At 43.7% G+C, this 22,572-nt stretch overlaps 1 protein-coding gene across 3 annotated transcripts; it reads right to left on the bottom strand.

Annotated features, from left to right (window-relative positions):
• Positions 1 to 3,447: 3,447 nt before the first annotated feature.
• Positions 3,448 to 21,613, bottom strand: LOC142074667 (cilia- and flagella-associated protein 53-like). Of its 3 annotated transcripts, XM_075135442.1 has the most exons (8): positions 21,430 to 21,613; positions 20,549 to 20,778; positions 18,033 to 18,206; positions 11,078 to 11,381; positions 7,429 to 7,647; positions 6,124 to 6,340; positions 5,511 to 5,613; positions 3,448 to 4,035 (listed from the first exon to the last, which is right to left on the bottom strand). In XM_075135442.1, exons 1-8 carry the CDS (start codon positions 21,490 to 21,492, stop codon positions 3,795 to 3,797), a joined length of 1,551 nt encoding a protein of 516 aa, XP_074991543.1. In that variant the 5' UTR covers positions 21,493 to 21,613; the 3' UTR covers positions 3,448 to 3,794. The 3 variants fall into 3 exon arrangements, with proteins under 3 accessions (XP_074991543.1, XP_074991542.1, XP_074991544.1); XM_075135441.1 differs by lacking the exon at positions 21,430 to 21,613 and having other exon boundaries at positions 20,549 to 21,139; XM_075135443.1 differs by lacking the exons at positions 7,429 to 7,647; positions 21,430 to 21,613 and having other exon boundaries at positions 20,549 to 21,141.
• Between the last annotated feature and the right edge of the window lie 959 nt (positions 21,614 to 22,572).

Below are 22,572 nucleotides of genomic sequence, written 5' to 3'. Positions count from 1 at the left end.
GGGCCGGGGTAAAATGAGAGCTGAGTCGACCTTATTCTTCAAAATTAGGGGCAATATCTGCACAGTTCAAAGTACTTTAATCTCTCTGCGTGTGTATTAAGGTTTGCAGGGAAAGGTTTGTGCTTTCGCTGGATGTCTCTTGTACGTGACACAGTAGCAGGTAATGCAAAAATATGGAGCATCAATTTTGACAGCTCCAAATGTCATCAGGACAGAGTTGACTGTTGCTAAATACAACCCCAGGTCCTGAATTTTTGCATGCGGAGTTGTCCCAAAGACCTCAAAGCTGGACCTCCCTCCTCCTGGGCCATGCAGAAGTCACCACGTGCTATGTCTGGGCACGATCCTCGGGTCTGGCTGGGACTGCAGTGTCACCGTACCCTGGGCATGGTTGCTGTTTCTGCAGTAAGTGTTCCTACCTGTGATAAAGTAATGAAAAATTAATCAAGGTGTTAAGGCAATGAATAATTAACAAAGAAGGATTTTCCTGCAAATAAAACTGATTCTGTCCAAAGCGGGAGGTAGCTTTGCAGTGAGCCTCCAGCCTCAAAGGCGCTCCCACAGCCCCGGGAGCCTGCAGCCCAGCCCGAGGGAGCAGGGACCAAGCCAGCACCATGCGACAGGAACCGCTCCCCAGCTCAACGCCTCGTGCGTGGCCAAAAGCATTACCATGGGAAGTCCTGGGGTCAGCATAAAATCCCTTAGGAGCAGATGGGTGGGTGCAGAAAAGTCTTGAAGCCTTGGCAAGTGCCGGGGGTTCAAACCTTGGAGCGGGTCTGGGAAGATGTGATGGGGGACAAACCATTCCCAGCTCTGCCACAGGCAAGTCACCAACACACTCTACACCTGAAAAATGTAATAAAAAATACAGGAAAGCATATTTTGCAAAGCTCTAGTACCTGTATAAATGAAGAGGATGTCACTGCCTGGTTTTTAAATGCCAGTGGTTTCATCTCCAGGTTGCTCACAGCCCTGGTGCAGGGGGAGGTCACCCAGCCATGGACCAGGCTGCTTCACTTATCAGCGGTGTCGCTGCGCTCTCGGTTTAACAGATGGTTTGGCTCCAGGATCCCTCAAACACTCAGGGGAAATACCACAATTAAGGAAACTCTTCAGTCTTTGACACAGAAAATCATTCTTACTTAGGGGCACGGAGAGGATGTTCTAAAAGAGTCTGCTGACCCACCCAGCTGCTCAGCAGCCTGGTATGAGCTTTATCTGTTCTTCTAGACCAACCTGAAGTCTACAAAGCACTCAGCAGCGAAGGAGTCAGCTCCAGCAAGATGTTCATTGACCACCAGTTTTCTCTCAGAAGAGTTTGGTTGCCCGTTATCCCATGGGAATTCATTTCTGCTGAAGGCAAACCTCTTCCAGTCTGATCTTTTATTTTTGTGCAGACTTCATGTTCATTGCAGAGGAGTTTTGCCTCCAGGAGCAGGAGCTCAGACACTTTATAAATGCTTGATAGCTCTGACCACCTCTTCTGAGTTATTATTTTATTAAAAAAAGATTTATTATGGTTCTGGATGGCTCAAATTCACTGAACTCACCAACGTGGTATTTTTTGTCGCTCATATTGGGTGTACCCGACGACAGTGTCGCAGCCTTTAATAACACGCTTTAATTAATCCTGGAATTCTGAATGTGCTATTATGTTCACTTTTCAAAGAGGGGTCACAGTAGTACAGAAAAATCTACATTGCTTGTGCAGGGCCACAGCAGGATTCTGTGGCAGACCAGGAAATTAATCTCTTAATCTTTCTGCCAATTCGACCCAGCGCTGAGAGCGGAAACCTATGACTACCTGAGCTCTCTGCACTGACGAAACTATTTCCATTACCTGGGACAGCCTTTCCCACCTGCAAAATAGGAGGAGCTGCTCTGAAGTCCTCTGTATGGCTTTGGAAACGGCTGCTGAAAAGCACTGTGCAAGGGTTAGACATCCCGACTAACCACCCACCTCTCCCGGTTTGCAATGTTTTCACGTTTATGAACGTTTCCTTTCTTGATGTCTGTAGGAGACAGACCCTGTTTGGATACAAGCGATTCAAGGAACAAGACATGAAGAGGCTCCGCTCTGCTCTGTCCGGTCACCTGTCTGGATGGTGCGAACTTGTCCCTCTTCCATCTGCTGCCTCAGGAAGCTGCTCTGAGAAGTTTTGTCTGTAAGCAAGGATAAAACCCCACCACGCTCGGTGCTGTGCCCCTCAGCAGGGCAACATCTTAGGGCCAGGTTCTTCCACCATTTACACCCATAATTAGCTAGGTTGCTCTGCTAAGATCGCTGATGCTGTTTCAGATTAATATTTCTCTACCTGGCCTTTTGCAAACAGCTGTGCGGCTTTCTCCACAGACAAAAAGCATTTGTCAGCTTGGTGTCTGCTTTAAACCAAGAAGATGAGGCGACCGTGCAGGCAGTTTATTCCCGATTCATTCCAAGAGGCCTGGGAGCTGGGGCTCCTGGGCTCCAATCCCAGCCATTTATCAGCTTCTCCGTGCATCTGCTCACGCTCCCCCACAACAAAAACACAGGAGTCCTGGTACTCGCCAACAGGGAGCCAAACACTGAAAGAGGAAGGTAAGGAGGAGGAGGAAGGAAGAGGAAGTGCTTAGTGAGAGATGGAAGTTGGAGAAGAAAAGGGTGGAAAAGCAGGGGCTGGAGGAAAGATGGTAGAGCTGAAAAGCTGAAGGAGGAGAGAGAGAAACATCTGCAGATAAGCAGCAGCAAATGCTGAAATGGAAAAATGTGAGAAAGAAGATAAAGCATTTCCGAATGCTGCAAGGTCTGTGAGCAAGAAAGGGTATGAGGTTATAAATGGATTCCTCACTTCCCTCCCCGGAAAAGCACAGAGGAAAAACTAACGAATTGCATACCAGGGAGCTGGTCGAGGGCAGCGCCGTGGGGAGAAGCAGGATTGCTCCCACCTGTCCTCCTCGTGTCACCCGCTGCTCCTCCTGCATAAAGGGCAATCTGGACATTAACGTGGGGGGCTGAGAGAGCAGTGAGGAGGTGTCCCTTCTCCCCACTGCCAAAACCCTTTCGAGACCTTCTTGCTGACATCTGGCCATTTTTTGTATTGCTCTGTCTTAAAATACTGTTGGTGCTCCGCCCCTCCCCATTCTGTGTGTTCAGACATTGGCAATCCAAGGCAGTCCAAAGAGGCAGAGTTGCCATCAAAATGATCATAATAACCCTTTTTGCAAGAAAAGGATGACTTCAGTCCTGCACAATTAAATCTGTCCAAGCAGAGGTCTCGCAGACTAGCTTTGGGACTCTCATATTCCACAGATCATTCAATAGCTATCAGAATATAGGCAAAGCAATACCAGCTCTTTACCGTCTAGCCCATAGTAAAATAGCTTCATAGTTTTACATTTAACAAGGAAAATGAAGATGTGTCACCAAGTGCTTTTTGTCTAAATACAAAAAAGGTTTTGCAAATATTTGCAGTTTGAAAAGCATTTTAATAAAAGTTTGCTGAAACTCTTCTACAAAGTTTTCTTTGTACAGATTTTAAAGAACGCCTGCATATCATTCATGTCATAATAATACATAACTATACTGCAGAGAACATACAAGTATTCTTGTATTAAAATGTCAAACACTTTGATTTGGATCAGTCATTTTGTCCAAGAAAATCTAATAGGGAAAAAATAACCTTTAAAAATACTATGTTTCTTGTGTTTGCGAGTTAAATATTTTGAGCACCACAGCGGAGAGGAGTCTGCTAACTCGAATCAGTTATAAACACCCTTAGAAAATGTTTTTTAAGGCAACCAAGTGAGCTAAAAAATCATTGTAAATTATCTTCTTGAGAGTTAGACATTAGTTTTCTTCTCAAAGGGTGGCTCTTTGCTAGTTTCTCACAAGGCCTTGACAGAATATCCTGTACCCTTTCTTGGTAAGCTCGCGCTGCTGCTAAACCCGATTCATATTCTCGCTGCTTCTCTTCTTCCTCAGCATCACGGGCCTGTTGTCGATAGGCAATTTGAGCCCTGAGTTGCTCTTGGTATTCTTTTGCTTCTTTTACTTTTCTGGAAATGACGTATGAATAGCTTATTTATGAAGTGTGGGTAAAAAAAAAAGCAACTTTTTTTTTTACTATTGTTATTATTTAATCTGTTAGCATTCAACCTTAGAGCAAAGAACTGCTCAAAACTCCTTTTAGGTGTTAAGAATAACTACCACTCTTTTAACCAAATGCTACATGCTAACCTTAGGTTCTGCGAAGAATGAACTGCGTTCTGTTGTACGTTATAAAGCAGATTGCAAAATCAGTGCTTAAAAAAAAAAAAAATTAAAAAAAAAAGCAAGAACAAGCCCTTGTAATCAGCATGCCTTCCCTGCCCCTCACAGCGACAGTGAGAGGACAGAGAACGAGAGCGTCAGGTCTCAGTCCTTTGCTAGCTCAGGCTCACTGCTGCACAGCCTGACAGCCCATCTCCACTCCCTCGTTCTGAAGATAACAAGTGACTGCCAACGGGGGAGGCAGGGTGCAGGCTCCTGCTGCGGCGTTGGTATTCTAGGAAATGGCTGTCAGAAGAAATCGATTCTTCCGTTCTACCTCGAGACTCATATATTACTTTCACTACCCTCTGGAGCAGCCGTGGAAGTCTACCTACATGCTCAGGCACACAGACACTTAAAAAGCCAACAGTCTAGTCAAGACTTTTGCGCTAACGCAACACAGTTGAACCACGCAGCACTGACTGACACCATGGAATGCCATCTTCGCTAAGTGAAGCGTATCCAAATGAAGCCCAGCCTGTTTCCCTCAGACGGGCGAGATTTCTGCCATATCCAGGAGATTGTTACCAATAAAGCCATCCGAGAACACAACAGATACTGGCTCTGGAAGGAGCTACTCGGATACCTCCCACGGACAAGTGCGGAGAAAGGGCAGGAGTACAAAAGGGAAACTGAGTAAGTGAAATAAGGCCCTTTGCCCTAGGCTTTGCATGACACCCAGAGGAACATTCCAGCTACTGCGTGTAACTACATCCTCACCCTGAGGTAAGGAGAACCCCGTGCAGCTGGGTTATGTGCAACAGTCTGGTGTTTTAACTGTATGATTGTTTAAGGGATGTGTGTGGGTGGAGTTTAGCAATAAGCCTGAACGCACTGGTTCTCCTAGGTAAGTAACAAACTAACCTTTCATTAATCCTCCTCCCCAAACCTCTGCCACTCGTAGTAACAGCTCAGAGTATGAGGGGATGTAGTTACTAAACAGGACCCATGTAAGTCACGTGATGGTCCAAAAAGACCAAAACAAGGATACGTAATGAAACACCATTATTTGTATGATGAGATCAGAATTAGTGATTTAATACCAACTGCAGTATTACAGGGCAGCTATTGAGCTGATAGGCTGCATGGTGGCAGAGCCTCTCTGAACAGAAGAAAGCCCACCCAGTGCTCTTAGACTTATCTGAAAATGAGAATTAGCCTACTCACAAGTTTAAAAGATTGATCTGCAATTAAATGAACCGATGGCATAAAAGGAAAATACCTTGCATATTTTTCTTCTTCTAGACGCTTAAGTTCTGTGATTGCTTCAGCTAATAACTTCCTCTCTTGAGCGAGTTCTTCCTGCTCCTTTGCATTTCTCTGCACTGAAAAAAAAAAACAAAACAAAAAACATCTTCTAAAAGATAACAGCACTGCTAAGCTTGAAGGGACAGTGAGACTCTATTCAAGCCAAGTACTCTAAATAGCAAGCCTGAGTTCTGTTGCTTCTGCAGAGGCACAGAAACAATGGCAAGTGTATTCTCAGCTTATTTGTTTTTCATCTGCTCAGAATAGAAAAGATTTCACATTCAGAACTTCATAATAATAACAACAACATAATTAATAATAATGACTCCTTGCTTATGCAATCCTTTCTGTACTAGGCTTTGCTCTGGTGATAGCAATGGGAAATTAGTGTAAGGAATGCCTGAAGGAGTGAAGTTTCAGAAGCAGATTGAGAGACAGTAGCATTGCTGTCCACTCAGCCATACAGCCTGTGCATGCTGGGCCAGATGGTCTTCCCAAAAGCCGCGTGCTGTACTCCCTCTGCCTTTGCCAAGGCTTGCATTCCTGCGGTAGGTTTGGTGCACAGACGGCAAGTTGTTATTACTTACACTTCTCCTCCATCTGCAGTTGTCTTGTATCCAGGACATCTTTCAGTAGCTGCTTTCTAGCCTCCTTTTCTAAGCGCATTCGCTCAGCCTTCTTGGCCCAAACCTTTGCCATTTCTTCTTTGAGGAGCTTGTCCGCTTCCTTTTCTCGCTGTTTCTCTTCCTCCAGCTGTTGAGCCAGGTGTGCCAGGTAAGTCTGTTGCTCCTTGAACAGTTCTTGCTGCAAACACACAGACATCTGCAATCTGAGTAAATGAGTTCAAAGAAGCCTTTCAAAAGAGAAGTGGTGGTTTGCGACCAATGTGGGAACCAGGATCCTAGAGCTCCATCCCAAACCCTGCCATGGAAAAGAACTGCAGGATCTTCTTCCTGGCCAGTCGACAGTGCCTGGACAACAGCATAAGAGCAGAACAAATACAGAGTGATCCCTTCCCCATAGCAGCTCAGCTGTCTACGACACAGACATTTTACAAACTTTCCCCAGCTGACCAGGCTACTTCACCATCACCTGCATTAGAAGCCTTGGGATCCAATAAAGAGAATAAGAAATATTTCCTCCTCTCATTTTGTGCCAAGGTCTAACAGTTTATACAACTTACCTAACCTACTCGAGCTTCTAAATACCTTGAGCAGAGTAATGAATGCAGCTCCCTGCTCTCTCTTAAAGTTACCTTGAGACCCGTTTTCACCCTGAAGTTGTACCATCTACTTGTTTTAAATTTAGGAAGTGACAGACACATCCATGGTTTCATGGCATCCCCAAAATATTTAACGTGAGGTTTTGCATCTATATATCCAGCTATTAAAGATTTAAAACCATTTCTTAGTATTAACGAATTATAATAAGTTAAATATTTACTTTCCTCTGCAGTTCCAAATATTTAATAAATCAGGTCCATGAAACAAAAAATATTTTTCTAATCTCCATTACGTCCACGCAGTATAAGGATGAAAAAGCTCAGGTGATTTATACACAATGAAATCAGCACGGAGGGACAAGATTCCAGGATTTTCTGAGAGCCCCCTTCTTTTGTCTAGCCTGGTAGCCTTGCTGATTGCAAAGCATGCTTTAAAGTACTCTCTGTTTTAACAGATTTTAACAGGTTTTAACAGATATTGGGCTTCTTCAGAGAAATGAAGTGCTGGCAGGAGGAGAAGCAACAGGCTATGCAACAAAAGAATCAACTTGTTCAGAGAAAAGGGCTTGTGTCTGATCGCATTTATACTGTGCGGTTCACTAAGGGCCACAAAATTAGTCTAGATGAGGCATTGCCCCACAACTTCACAATGAACACCTCTAGCCCTTACTTTTCTTTTTGTTTTCTCCTCAGTGTCTTCCTGGGGTTCCTGAAGAGATTTTTCTAAGATCATCATCTCTAGGGCAAGTTCACCTTGTTTTTCTTCATTAAGACGATTCTTCTTGTCCTGTGCTGCACTGAGCAACATATCCCTGCATTCCTTCTGTTTCTGTAGTTTCTCCATCTGAAGTTGTTCATTTTCTAGCTTAAGCAGTTGCTGCTGTTCTTCCTACAACGGTAAAGATAACCAGCTTGTAAAATAACTTCAAACTAAGTGATGGCTAGAATTAAACATTGAAGAGCAAAGATAAATATTTAAAGCCTTTCTTGCTGACATTAGAAAATTAGTGTCATCCATTAGACCTGTTAAAGCATGAACATTTTAGCATAGCATTCATCAGAATTCAGGATTTTTTCCTTTAATTATCACATTGCCTTCAATACCAAAACACTGGCATGCCTGATGTACTCCAAATATTTCAAGCGGATAGACAGTCATCTCTTTAGAGAAATCAGTATCATTGCAGCATGTATGATCTGTATCCAAGTCTTCACACACAGCCATAACCACTAACCAGTAACAAAGCCATGTGTTCCTCCTGTTTCTGCATATATTATCTGTCCTGTGTCTGTGCTGGATGTTCAGAGCACTGCATCTCTAGTGGACATAAGGTTGCACAAAGTAATTGTATCCTTATATTCTGATGGGCAGTTACTGAATTTCCATGGCTTCAAACCATTCCACTTTATATTGGAAAGAACAGGAAAATGGACAGTAAAGCTGAGTTCTTAAGAAACAAACAATAAAAAATAGCAAACGTATATTCAAGATCAAACAGGTATATGTATATTCAAGATTATTTAGTCAAAAGAAAAAAAAAAGCCCAAGGCAGCATCAATAAAGTAACTTAGCATAATTCCTGAACATCCTGCATTTGAATAAGTTTACAAGCACTTATAGTCATAAAACAGTGTGTGGCCACCATTAGCTTATCTACAGGTCTCAGAAACAATGCCTCAGCTATTTTAAAGACACAGAGTTTTTTGTTAACCTGTTTTTAAATTAAATGTCTCTTTTGTAATGTCAATAAATATTCTAACATGCATCAGCAGGTTTGCCATAAACAACGTGTCTAGTCTTCCCCATACGGAAGTACAAGTTGCACCTCCTAAGGAACATAACTTGTTATGCTGGACATAAAGCATGCGCTGACTCTTCCAGTGTTTCAAGCCCAAAGCTGACTTTGCTATCTTCCTGAATGGCCAAATTCACTTTCAGAAGCTGGTAAAACAGCTTTGAAACTCAGTATGTATTATTCAAACCACTAAGTAATCCAAAAAACTTTGAACAGTAAAGGAGGAAAGAAGGTGGAAATAGTTAGCAGCCTACTGGGCAAGCTGGCACATGTCTTAGGCTGAATTCTGACGTCAGTGAAGTTGCATGAGAGTAGCTAAGGGTGGCATCCACGGTGCTTACTCTGTGAAAGTTTATACGATGGGGTAACACAACGTTGGAAATGTACAAAGAAGTTGTTACCAACCATCCATCTGCAAGCCAGGACCAAAATACTATGGCAGAAACTCGTCTAGCACTTGTGAGACTACAGCCAGAATAACGTGATTTCCATCACCTCAAGATATCACAATCCTTTAAGGGAGAGAAAAGACAGAGGGGGAGGAAGGCAGTTAATGTAGGTAACAGCTAATGAAAAAGCTAATGCAAAAATTGCTGTCTCTGTTTTGTCATCCAGCCTGAAATATCTTGATGCGCACGTATGGTCTACCGTGGCAAAGGTGCACGTTTTGCTTCCCTAAATAATCTATTTCCATTGCAACAACCAGAAGAAACCGTTATACACAGAGACACCTAGCTGTCCATAGCGTGTCCTTCACCCAGATGAAACCCCTGATCATTACAGGCTACCAACTCTGTACTGAAAAACTTGTAACGAGGCCATCTGTCACATCCCTCTTCTGCTGAAAAAGGATTACATCCCATTTTCAATACAGAAACTCTCCTTTATCAACCCTTTGAAGAAAGCTTTTTTTCAGAGACTAAACTACTTTACCAGAAATTTATCTCCTTGACAGACTCCAAGGTAGCTGTCTTCAGGGGAAGCTACAAAGTCTTCTATTCTAATAGCATTTTTCTGAAAAGGCCAGTTAAGTAGAAGTGTTCTTTGCCTGGGAGGTTTGGCAGTGCCTTAAAAGTTGTTACAAGAAAATAATTTTATTCTGCATGTTTTTAAATAAGTGAAACATTACAGTCTAGCTTTGAATAAGGACTCCACTGTTTTACAGCCAGGATTTTCAGAGCTTTAGATTCATTATTGTCATTATTTTTAAAAAGTAGTGGAGTATATATCTTGCCAACATCAGCTTCCAGTGCCTAACAGAGTACCCTGAGTCATCATTCAATCGCTACACGTAAATAGCTGCAAAATGAAGACTGAGTCTGAACTAAATAGTCTCCCATAACTCATGAAGTCAACACAGAATGCTGTGAACTAGAGCCCCACTAAAGCCAGCACAACTACAGGAAGCCTTCACTGGGGAGACATGAGGAAAAAAGAGGGTAGTGGCCAAACAGTTGGGCCAAGGTAGCCAAATGCCTCCCGTGATGTGTCGCCTAACAGCAGCCAGCACTAATAGGTGAGAGAGCTTAGGCACTGCTTGCTAATTTGTCAAAAAAAAACAACAAAAGGATGTAGATTCTGAAATTCAGACAGCTGGGGCTTAAGCAGTTGGGATTTTTTATATAAATGTGTCTCCTCATGTATGTGTCAGGGTCCTGAGTGCAGCAACAGGCTCTGCAACCTCCCTGCAGGGGCCTAGCTGCCTGTGCTCGCAGCCAGCCCCGACGTGAGCCTTGGGTCAGAGAGCTGGGAAAGAGCGGTGTGAGAAAGGGCTGAGAGGAGTCGCTTGGGAGCTGCAGTTGGGCTCAGTCTCTCGCCCTTGGCGCCTACGTGAGCTATGCTGCAGGTACGCCTGTGCCTGAGGTCGATCCTGATCCAGACCTGCTGACTTGACTTGCTGGCTTCACCTTGGACTGCACCACTACAGACCTGCCGGGCAGTTTGGACTGTAGATGACCCCGGTTACTGTCAGCAGACCTGCTCTGCTCCGTTCCTTTGGCTACTGCGGGACTCTTGTTGGGGAGGACAGCGTACTTGCCTGCCCTGCTGTCACCTTTGGCTCCTGGCTCGCCTTTCCTTCTCGGAGCAGCACACTCTTGCTGCTTCGTCCCAGGGCACTTACCGTGATGATTAAACATATGTATCGTGGTCTAAGATCTGGTGGTACAGGTTACAGCTGGGACACAAGACTCTCTAGCTATCCCGCAGGAAACTGGAAATCAGAAAATTGCAAAGATGTCTGGCAAAAGCTTAAAAACATTTCCATTTCCCACAAAGGCTCTGAGAGGCTTTGAATGCTAAAATCCTTTACAATGCTAAGTTTCAAAAAATGTAATTCCCTCTGTAAACAGGAATGCATTTGTCACAGCTCTGGAAAAGAGGCTTAGCATAATAGGACAGTCTCAGATACTAATGGAATCAGTGAAGATACAAATAAGGTATGGATTAATCTAAATGTCTAGTAAGCCTATCATTAGGAGGACCTTATACACAACCCTGAATTGAGAAGGATATGGAAATTACCAGCAATTGAGCCTCTTCTTCCTTCAGCCGCTTCACCTCTTCTTTGTGAGCACTGAGCACCGCTACCTGGGCACTCAGCACATTCAGGATTTCCTGATTCTGTTCTGCTGATTTCTGCATCTCCACTGCCTCTCGCTTTTCCTTAGCCAAGCTATCCTCTTTCCAAAGCTCTGCAAACATCTGCTCCTCCTTCTTCTGTTGCTTTTTCAATTCCTCCTTCAGAGCTACCTGGGCCAGCCGGTCTTCACGCAATTCCTTCTGATGCTTCTTCATCCGCTGTACACGAAGCTCCTCGCATTGTTCTCTGAAAGACAACATAAAAGTTTAAAAAAAAAGTCTCAAAATAATAAGCAAGTCTGGGGGTGTGTCATGGATGGAGGCTCCCAGCTTATAACTACTCAGAGGACTACAGCTCAGAATGCCAAATTCTACACTTGGTCTGACACTTGACTCCTTGTGAGGCCTAAGGAATCACAGAGAGCCTGATTTGTTGGAGATTTTGACCTTCATCAGTTGAAGAGCAGGTCCTATATTTGTATTTGTAAAAATAATATATATACACATGCACAATATATAAATATTTTATATATACACGGTGTGTTTTATATATGTAGTTGGAACACGCGTTGTGTGCAGTTTTTTATATACATAATTTTTTTTAATATATAAAACACATGCATACTACGCTTGTTCAAACATGTAGGCTGCTCTTTATTCAAATGAAAACTTAGAATAGGTTTACTAGTCACTTGAAACCTCATTCGTATTCAGAAAATACTCAGAGAGCAGAAATTTAGGTTACACAACTGAAGAGAAACCACTAGAAATTCATTAATTTTTAATGAAGTTTAGTGGGATAATTCAGAAAAGTTGCAATAAGAGTCCGTAGAAGCTAGAAAGTCAAACAAGTAATGCAGCTTTCAATTTTCATTTACTCACTGCAACTGAGTTGCATATAAACAGGTATTTATCTTCAGTTGAAGAACACACAACTATTTACAGATTCTGCTTTTATTTTTGCAAACACAGTACTGTTGAGATCAACATATGCTCAAACATATGCTCAAACAATATTTAATTTGAACAATATACAAGCATTTTAATTCTGATCTATAATCAGGATACAGATTTTCATAAAATCAGAATGTGAAACTAGCAGACAATGGTGAAGATCTACAAGCATTAAGGATCTGTAAGCTCTAAGGATTTGTGATAAATACACATAAATGCTGTGAAGTAAAAAGATATCTCACATTTTCATGCGGAATGAAACCATCTTCTACAGATTATTGCAATGCTATTTAGGAATTCATAGCAGACATCGTAAGATATCATTGACTGAATCTTGAACCACTGCATAACAGCAGTAGTTACCTGCACAATGTGAAATACTATTACTTTATACCATGTTTAGCTGGCAATTCTGTGTAGCAAAAATATTAAATATTCATCAAGCAATTATCTCATAGTACTATCATTCTCCACATCAGGATAGTTATTTAAATTTCATAACTACAGCAGTGAAACAAAATCTGAATGAATTCCATTGCCTAATTTTTTTTTTTTTTTTTTTTGCTTAAAAGCAAAATTAAGTTTGCCAGCACTAAAGATAGATATTTGATGGTTTGCTTTTTCAGGCTCTACTAAGAATCTGTCTTTGCAAAGTCTTCACTTTTCTAAATGATTCCTAAGTCCAATAGCTGCTGTCTCCATCTAAACGTCTATACTCCCTGACCTGGGTTTCGTGTATAGAATTAATAGGAGCGTTATTCTCTGTCTGGGGCCACGGGTTCACACCTCAACGGAGGCTACAGAAACGATGCAAATTTGGCCTCTCCCTGAGGTCAATGGATATATCCGCTGTCAGTCAGGCAAACTGGGAAAGAGTTTAGCAACACAGGATGTGACTGGTGGTCTCTACTCATTTCTGCCCTAAAACTAGTAACATTATGCTCTAGAATACTGCTTCTTTACTTGACACTGCTCCTTCGTCACCTCCCGCTCACCTCCTGCTAACAAGCACAGAATGAGTGCAGCTTCTGGTATCGTTAATATGTGGCTGAGGCAATTACTAGCGTGTAATAATTATGTGTTGGCTTACAAGATCTTCCAAAGCTTTACCAATAAAACTCCATGCTAAGCTAGCCTAATAAAAATTACTTAGGGCTTACAAACCGCAAAGAGCATTTCCCCGAATAGCCCTCCTCCAGTTCAGAACCGGCTGAACAAGCTGGTGACAGACGGAAAAAGTGACAGTGCCGAAAGCCAGCCTGACCCTGTTCTCAGTGCCACAGCGAGAGCCATCCAACCAGTCAAACTTACAGTGGAGCGGTGCAGAATCAGAGCTGTGTCTGCGGAGGGGGAAGATTGCTACACCTCGCTCTCCCTTGGTGCTGCAGGAGTGAGATACAGCCAAAGAACAAAGAATGCTTGCCCTGTAATTTCATGCAGAAGCAGAGGTCTCTCTATGTTTTCTTCTTGTCAGCATTCACTGTTTGCTGCCTCACATTTCAGCTGCAAGCTTCTGGGGCCAAGGTCATCTCCCTCTTCATCCTCTACTCGTAAAGCACCTAATGCCATGGAGGCAGTGGTGAAAGGTGCTAAGCACTATACACAAACGATAAAAGGGAAAGCAGTGCCATGAAAACAAAATTCTCATTTTACTTGATATCCAGAAGGCATTTCTAACCTCTTAACTGTTCCTGACTGAGAAGAAACAACAGTAATCTGCCAAGTCCCCTTTCATCAACATCAAGTCTCCATGAGATAAAACCTCCCACACGTAGCACTTTTCTCCCTCAATCCTAGGACACGCCACATCCTCTCACCAAATGTTGCATTCTTCCCCGAAAGCTGGGCTTGTATCCTCTTCAGGAGAAACTGTCCCTGGAATGAGGAACCATCCTCAGCTCAGGTCTTCAGAAGAGAAGGGTGAGGAAATACAGGAATGAAGGAGCCGGCTAGTGGAAAGGGATGGCTGTTTTACCTCCTTGTATGAGACGGAAACCTTCTGATCGCTCATTCACTGGTTGTCCCAACAACGAAAGCAGAGACCAGCACAGCGATGTGCGTGCCGTGAGCCACGGCACACTCCAAGAGGCGCCCCTGCCTTCAAGTAGGTCAACAAACATACTACATCATCGCCCGTTTTCTTACGTTTTAACACCGGGATCTATCTTCTAAGTCCTGGGTAGGAGTTAGTGATGATTAAAGACTACAATACTAATTAGTATTCATGAAAAACATATTTCTCAAATGTTCTGAGGGAAACATGCCATTATTAAGATTTGAAATCTTACACCATTAGAAAGAACTGTATTACCTTAACACAATGGGTTCAAAGTTCTCTCAGCAGTGAAGGAATAAAGAAGTAGTTATTCTTTTTCGTGATTATAAACTAATCTGAATTTAATTGAATTCCCAGAGGGGAAGAGAAGTTAAATAAAAGTTTGGCATGGTTAGAATTTTAATAGAAAATAACACTGTAATTCCTTGATTTCATCAAAATAATTCCTTCAAAGCAGCTCTTACAGCAACCTATAAACATCTGCTCCCCCAGATGGCTGTTTTTCTTCCTCACTTTGCTATCCTAAGCTTCTTAACATTAAAATTGTGCCTGTATGTAGCCACTTCCCACAGATAGAAACTGCATTTATTCTCCCTCCTGTCCCCCACCCCAGTTATTTATTCATTTTATGGCTGCAGTACAAAGTTGCTGTGATAACAACATTCTCTGTATGGATGCTTCTGATGTTATCCCAGGAAAGAGGATGTAATATGTGTTTTATGCAAATTTTAAGACATTGCAATTTTCTTTAAAGATACCAATGCTGAAGATGCCCTCGGGCTAAAACTGGCTGAATATCTTCTCATACAAGTTGTAGCCCTTCATGAAAATGAATTCCAGCGGGACTCTAGTGGTCCAAGGACTGCGCCCTCTGTCACCTTACGACAAAGGACTCCTCCTGGCTAATATCGCCACTGAGAAGCTGTTAAGTCTGTACCCTCAGGCTACAGTTCCAAACCAGCCCACAAGGCTGATAAAAGAACTGCCTTTTAGTACTCTGGAATAATGTACTGGAGCGCTGTACACTATAGGTGCTCCTATACCTCAGGTTTGAGAACCTATACCTGCAAAAGAGTGGAGCGCCTTGCTTAAAGTTAAAAGAAATACAAAGAAGTTGTATTAGGTTTCAGAAAGACATTCAAAATAGTTGTAAATTCACAGGCAAAGAGAAACAGAAAATTATGTGTACATCTGCCTGTTACTGAAATGACCTCCCGGGCCTCCTCTGGGTGTGCCCTAGAGCAACGGTCTCCAAAGTGGGGTGCGCAAGACAATCCATTGGCATGCGGGAAGAAAATATTTTTTTGTACCATTAATAAATTACATTCAAAATAAAAATTGTCTTTATTTCATCTTTGCCTCACCCTCTTTTAATTTCTATTTTTGCATATGTTTTATAACGTACATAATACACCAGTACAGTAGTACAAGTATATAACGTATAAATAAGTAAACACATTGGGGGTGAGTACTAAAAATTTTTTTTACTGATAGGGGTGCGCAATCAAAAAGGTTTGGAGACCACTGCCCTAGAGAGCAGGTTGTGACACAATTACAGATTTCTGGTTGTGGATCTTCAATAAGTGTTGGTTTCCTGAGCAGCAAAGCCTGCTCCCAGATCTTTGCATGGACCAGGATGGTTTAAGAGGAAGAGTAACAGCTAACAGTGGGGGAAAAACAGATTTGGGGCTACTTAAAGAATACAAATACATGCAGGTTCAGATATTAGAAGTTACTAATCTAATCAGAATCGATCACCACAGTAGAGACTTCTTTTCTCATTGGAAAAGGACAGAGAAGAAAAGAATTTAAAATATTACTATGCATGTACATGAAGAAAGATATCTGTCTTTCGAAGGAGAGATCGACAGACAAGGTGAACTGTTGTCAGCTGGTGTTATTAAAGTTTTGGTTTTTTATAGGGACCTTAATTTAAAAGTAGAAAGAGACAGAGCTAGAGGAACCGAGGGAGGAACTGACTATGGAAATGTATTTTCACTACATCAGGACACTCAAGAGAAGGACTCTGTGCACTGTAGGGTGAAGATTTATTTGCAAAGATACTCAAAGATCGCCACTCACAACAGCTGTGAAGAAAGATCATTTCACTGCCTCTAAATCCTCTGAAAAACCGCAGCCAGTAGAATGCCATCAGTAAAGCTCCAGCAACACTTTTTATGGGATACTGTGTGGTATGAACATTGCTTAGATCCAAAAGCAGACTGGGAAGGGTAGAAGGATGATGGGAACGATCCCATGAGACTGAGTGAACCATGTATCAATAGGGTTGGGAAGAAAGAGGACCTGAGACATTAAGACAGGCAACTGCAGCATGGAAGTCCAAGTATGTATCGCCAGATGATGAGGTTCACTGGTGGGATTCATTTTGCAATTAAAATATCTAAAATTAGGCATCTAAACAGGAATCTACATGTGCGCTAAATTCCGATTCTAATCAATGGGAACCTAATCAATGCAGTCAGTGGAGGCTAGGGTGCAGTTCAACTGGCAGACCAGTATATGCCTACTTTAGGATGACATTAGGTTCCTTTAACTGTCCTGATCTCAATGAAGATCTACTGAGTAGAACACGATTTCAGATTCCCAGTGAATATAAAGATACCAACACTTGGACACCTATCTTTAGGTGTCTAAATCACAAGCTGAATCCCTTCTCCTTGGCGTGTAAGACAAGCTACAAGTACAAAATAAAAGGCACTCCAGCAGCATCTCCTCTAAACAATTTTAAACATGAATTTCAACCGCTTTGTATGGGCAGAGGACAAACTAGGAATTGTAAATTGTGAGGGCCATATTTTAAAGCCAGCATGTGAATTTAAAAGTGCATACCCTGCCTTAGCACCTGTCTCAGTCAATAAACCCCACATTTAAGAAACCAACATTTATCTGTGAAATTAGTTAATTAGCGTTTATGCACAAGTGAAAGCAAGTGTTGATTTTTATCCCCAGCCTCTGCACACTGAGAAGCAGGTGTTGTGGATTTCCATAGCCCTGTGGGAGACTGGGAAGAGACACTTCAAATGATTACAATTAAATTACATTAATATTATTTTTCATCCCTTCCCCAGAAAACGAGATTTCCAAGAATTGAACAAGTCATTTCATGCCAAGGCCTCAGGGCCTGATAAGCACCTGCAAATCTTAATGACTTCAAAAGACGCTGCCAAGCTCAGCATCCAGGAAGACTTGGCACAGAACTTCAGGTTGCATTAAAACCTTAGCTTCAGCTGGTACTCTTGAAAAGTATGCAATAAATAAAAACACTGTCTTTTTGGACAATTTTAACTTTTCAAGGATCTTCGACATATTAACTTAATAAGCATGATTTAGGCCAAATTAACCTTCTGTGAACCCTTTTCACTCCAATAGTATAAAGCTGAAATAGAAGTATGCACCAGAACAAGAAATTACAAAAACAGCTGACTTGGCAGGTCGAAGTGCAGGGATGCTCACACAGGACAAGGAGATTTGCACTGCACTTGGAAGAACGTTTTCATGGTATCTCAACACTTAAATCCAATAATGGAGACAGTGCAGTTCTCTGTACCTGTTGCCTTCATTTCTATTAATGAAAATTTTTCTCACACACTTTACCGAGCATTACAGCATTGCAAATTTGGATCCCTGGTCTTTAGAGGTTGCACCCCTTCATCGAAAGTCAGAAAAAGACTATACTCGGCCCCACTGCATGCAACATAGCTAAGCCCTTTCAACTTCTGGCAAAGCTCATACGCTTCTATCCAAACCACCTTCATTTTTTTTATTTTATCATTTCAATCACATTCATCTTTCCTTTCTCGGTTTATTATTGTCACCTTCTTCTTAAATTCCCTCTTTGTATTTACTTAGTTCTATTTTAAATGATACCTGAATTGCTGCTCTCGTTTTTCAGCCACAAGTTGTTGCCTTTCTTTTTCTCTCTTCTCTCTCAGTAATTTTGCTCGCTCCCTCATTTTCTCTTGTTTCTCCAGTACCGTTTCTTCAAGTGACTCCATCTCAGCAAAGTACCTACTTTCCTCTGCCTCCAGAAGCTCACGAAGCCTGCAATGAAAACATTTAAATAAAAGCTAAAACAATACTTCTGTTGAACGATAAAGTTCTAGTTTATTTGTTATGAGTGCAAAATGGGTACTGGGCTCCTTTCAACACTTCTTGCAAACGCCAGAGAATGGACCATCCAAGAAACACCACATTTTAACTCAGGAATCACTCCTGTTGTGCCCATGGAGGGGATCTTACAGCACAACACGAGTGATTCTGTCCTGACACAATTTAACCTCCTTATCGTACAAACCCATATCCAATGCTGCTTTACAACTTCAGTCCCCCATTGAACAAATTCTTCTAATTTCCAGACTACATTTGTCACCAACTGATATCTATTTGATCTTGTACTATTGTTATCCTTCAGTGTAATCCCTCCCTGGTATTTACCACCCTTCTCTACTCATCTATAATTGTATCTTCTCTCAAACTACCTTTTGTTATGTTAGCATCACTCCGTAAACTACTTTATCCTGAAAGATCTTTGATGAGAAAATTATGTCAAATTGGCAATTTTTAAACATACCACCATTTAGCTCTCCTAGCAGTAAGAAACCTGGGGCGAAGGAATCCAGAAACTCACTAATTCCAGCCCGAACGCCACAGTGGCCTCTGGGAAATCACTCTCACTTTTATGCAATGGTACGGCCCTGCTACTGCATGAGCAATAGTGCTATGGGCCTACGCTGGCACTGCTGGTGGGAGTTCAGCAGCAAAGCCAAGGACTGACTAATTCTGGAAACTGAATTGCACTCTCTTCACCACGAAAGTGAACTGAGTACTGAGCCGAGTCTCCCTGCAAAGACAGCATGGGAATCTTAAGCAGCTAATAAGAACAAACCCCATGAAGTTCAACAAAAATCCTGCACCTGGGGAGGAATAACCCACGCAGGCGGCCGTCTGGCTGGGAAGTGGCTCTGCAGAAAAGGACCTGGGGGTCCTGGCAGACAAGCTGAACGTAAGCCAGCAATGCACCCTTGCGGCAAAGGCGACCAACAGCATCTTGGGCTGCATGAGGAAGAGCACTGCCAGCAGGTCAAGGGAGGTGATCCTTCCTCTCAGCACTGATGAGACTCTCATCTGGAGCGCTGGGTCCGGTTCTGGGCTCCCCAGCACAAGAAAAATACAGACTTAGTGGAGCGAGCTCAGTGAAGGGCCACTAAGATGATTAAGGGACTGGAGCATCTCTCCTGTAAGGAGAATCTCTCCTAAAGATCTCTTGCACCTGAGAGAGCTGGGACTGTTCAGCCTGGAGAGGAGGAGGTTCAGGGGGATCTTACCAATGTATATAAATACCTGGAGGGAGGGAATGCAGAAAAGGGAGACAGCTTCTTCTCAGTAGTGCCCAGTGACAGGACAAGAGGCAATGGGCACAAATTAAAACATGTGAAATTCCACCTGAACACAAGAAAAGACTTTTTTTTTTTTTTTTTTTTTTTTTTTTTTTACTGTGAGGGTGGTCAAATACTGGAACAGGTCGCCCACAGAGATGGTGGAGTCTCCATGTGTGGAGATAAGGAAAACTCGGCAGAGTCCTGGGCAACCTGCTCTAGGTGATCCTGCTTGAGCAAGGGTCTTGAACTAGATGATATCAGGAGGTTCCTTCCAACCTCAGTGATTCTGTGCAATTGGTGTACAATTCCTGTCGTATGAAGACACATCAGACCAGGATACCAAACTGATGACTTACACAGCTCCAAAGTCACTTTAAATAAAAGCATAACTGAGCAATTAAACCATATGATTTTTTTCTAAGATCAGCCCAGCACAATTCTGTTCTTTACAAGACAGTAATATGCCTCATCTTTACTATTTTTGACAGACTTCTGACAAATTTTCATTTCTTTCAACTGCCTGTGCTGCAAAGTATTACTTGTAGGACCTAAACATTAACTTAATGAGGTTGCAACAAAACCCTCAGTTACACCCAACAATTAGAGCTTCTGACACTTTTATAAAGTACTCTTCATTCTCTTTAAAAATCAAGCCATGAAACTGCTATAATATTAGTTTTATCTTGCATTTGGCAGATAAAGCTCTAAATGCCACCTAAACTGCTCTAGTTACTGTGTTTGAATACTTATCTCTAGTGATTGGCTCAGTGATTAGTACTAATTACAAGAGCCCAAAGGCTACTGTTTGCTCTACATTGCTGCTTGACCGCCAATTAAGCACACCTATGCTTTCTGTTACGATGAATAACGAATACCATACCACATGCACAATGTAACATACAGAGCTGAGCTCAGCTGAGTGTTTTTCCCATAATCATTCCTCTAAGCATACAATTTAGTTGAAAATAGTAGGGCAGATATTGGTATTAGCTACTTGTTTGCTACCTCTCTCGTCTCTCATCAATCCCTGCCCGATACTCCTGCATTGTCGCATCCACCTTTCTCTGCACAGCGCTGTGCAGCCATTTTTGTTCGTTGCGTTGCTGCCACTCATAGACCTTGCGATACTGGTTGTACAGCTTTAAGAAATCAGCATTTTCAAGAAGTTCCTTTTCTTTCTGTCTGCGGGCCAAGACAAAATTGTCACTTTTTTGTTCTTTAGGAGGCTTGGCTCTCTGTAAGAGAAAGCATATGTCAGTGGTGAAAATATAATCAGTTATTCTGTTGTTTTTTTTTTTTTCAGTTGAATTCATGACCAAATAAGTACATAACACCGAATTATGAGAGTTCAGGGTAATTAGGCGTAAATCCCGACAAGCCTTGACTTGAAGAGCACACCACCGGTACAAGAATATAAAATGGCTTCAGGTGCCGGCACTTGCCTGTGGCCCAGGCTATGGTTTACATCTTACCCTGTTCATCCGAGAGGATGGTTATGGTCAGCTCTACACATACTCAACAAACGTCCTCATCCGAGGCAAGCTCCACCCGCCTCCCTCTCCGGCACAGCTCCCCGGCGCTCCGAGCGCCTCCTCACGCACTGCCGCAGCCCACCGCGCACAGGCCGGGTACCCCCAAAGGGGCGACCTCGCCCCGCACGGGTACAGTCGGACCGGCTCCTCCAGGGCCCCGCAGCGGATGGCAGCGGGTCCTCCCAAGGCCCTCAGCCCGCACAGCACCGGGCTCCCCCGAGAACTCCACCCCGCACCGCTCCCGCCTCCTCTCAGAGGGCCCTGCCCCAACCGGCACCGGGGGTGCCCGCCCCAAGGACCCCGCGCCACCAGGGAGCGGAGCGGACTCCACCCGCGCTGGCCGCGGTCCCTCACCAGCGCCAAGGAGTGCGGGACGGGCCCGGTCACCTCCCGGCGCCACGGCCGCTGCGCCTCCATAGCCGCGGCCGCGCCAGGGACGCGCCGCCCGTTGCCATGGCAAAGCAAGCGCCGGAAGTGACCTCATGACGGCGGCGACGCGCGCACGGAAACTCCGTCCGGCGCAAGCGCAGAAGGGAAGTACGGGGGCCGTCGCGCGGTGTTGCGCATGCGCAGTCTGCCGCGAGGGCGGGGGGGGGAGTGTCATGGCGCCGTGAGGCGGGCGTGCCCCCGGCCCGGGCCCGGGCCCGGGCCCGCACCCGCACCCGGACCCGCTGTGCCGCCGCTCCCGGGCCGCAGCCACCGCGGGGCAGCCGTGCGGGTGCTGAGCCGAGGGGCCGCAGGTCCTCCGAGGGTGACGGAGCATACAGGGCCCCGCAGAGCCCAGGCCCTGGTGCCCCTCGCTAGCCTAACGTTACCTCGCCGTGGGAGCAGAGGCCGGCACAGATGGGTACAAGAGTGAAAAGGTTTTGAGTTAATAAGCGCACTAAAGGAAGATCCGAGTTTAATGGAGGGAATGGGTTCCCTGTGCCCGCAGGTTGATGGGCGCTGTGGGAACCCCGCAGGCCCCTGGTAGAGGCCTCCCGTGGTACAAGCCCTGCCGATGGACAGGCTCCGGAGCTGCCCGGGGTGGAGGAGAACGGGAAATAAAACATCGGCTGTGGATCCGCGATTGCTTCAAGTTCATTGCCCCCAAAGAAGTCACAAGAAAAAGCTTCTTGTTGAAGCTCTGAAGCCCAGGAACAGAGATACTGCCAAGAACTTTGGTTTCTTGCAGATAATCGGGACTTGGCCAATAACAAGTTGAAAAAATGATCCAAAGAAAGCTCGATGTTTAAAATTGACTGTAAAGCTTGTTCTCATTCCATTGCAATTTGCAGTGCAATTACCTCGTGTATCAGTGATGGGATGTTTGCACGATCCGACAAAGCTGTATGATACACAGCATTTACACCATGGAGTATGTGTTATGCCACTGCGGTAGTGCTTGAACTGGAATCCCTTGAGTTTATTTATTAATAATTTTATTATTATATCATCCTACTGTGACATAGTCTTTGAGATGTTTGGGAGAGGGAAACAACTTCACTGCTGAGAACC

The sequence above is a fragment of the Calonectris borealis genome, chromosome W, assembly GCF_964195595.1.
Source record: "Calonectris borealis chromosome W, bCalBor7.hap1.2, whole genome shotgun sequence".
NCBI classification, from domain to species: Eukaryota; Metazoa; Chordata; class Aves; order Procellariiformes; family Procellariidae; genus Calonectris; species Calonectris borealis.
Note: the sequence above shows the minus strand (reverse complement) of the source record. Positions and strands in the feature narration are given on the sequence as shown.

Excerpts from the sequence above, each read along its gene's own strand:
- LOC142074667 (XM_075135441.1), bottom strand. The coding sequence starts at position 20,856 with ATGAATTCAACTGAAAAAAAAAAAAACAACAGAATAACTGATTATATT. Across the intron at positions 11,382-18,032 it reads AAACGAGAGCAGCAATTCAG|AGAACAATGCGAGGAGCTTC; the intron begins GTATCATTTAAA and ends GTTGTCTTTCAG. Across the intron at positions 6,341-7,428 it reads AGGAGAAAACAAAAAGAAAA|CAAGAACTGTTCAAGGAGCA; the intron begins GTAAGGGCTAGA and ends GTGTGTTTGCAG.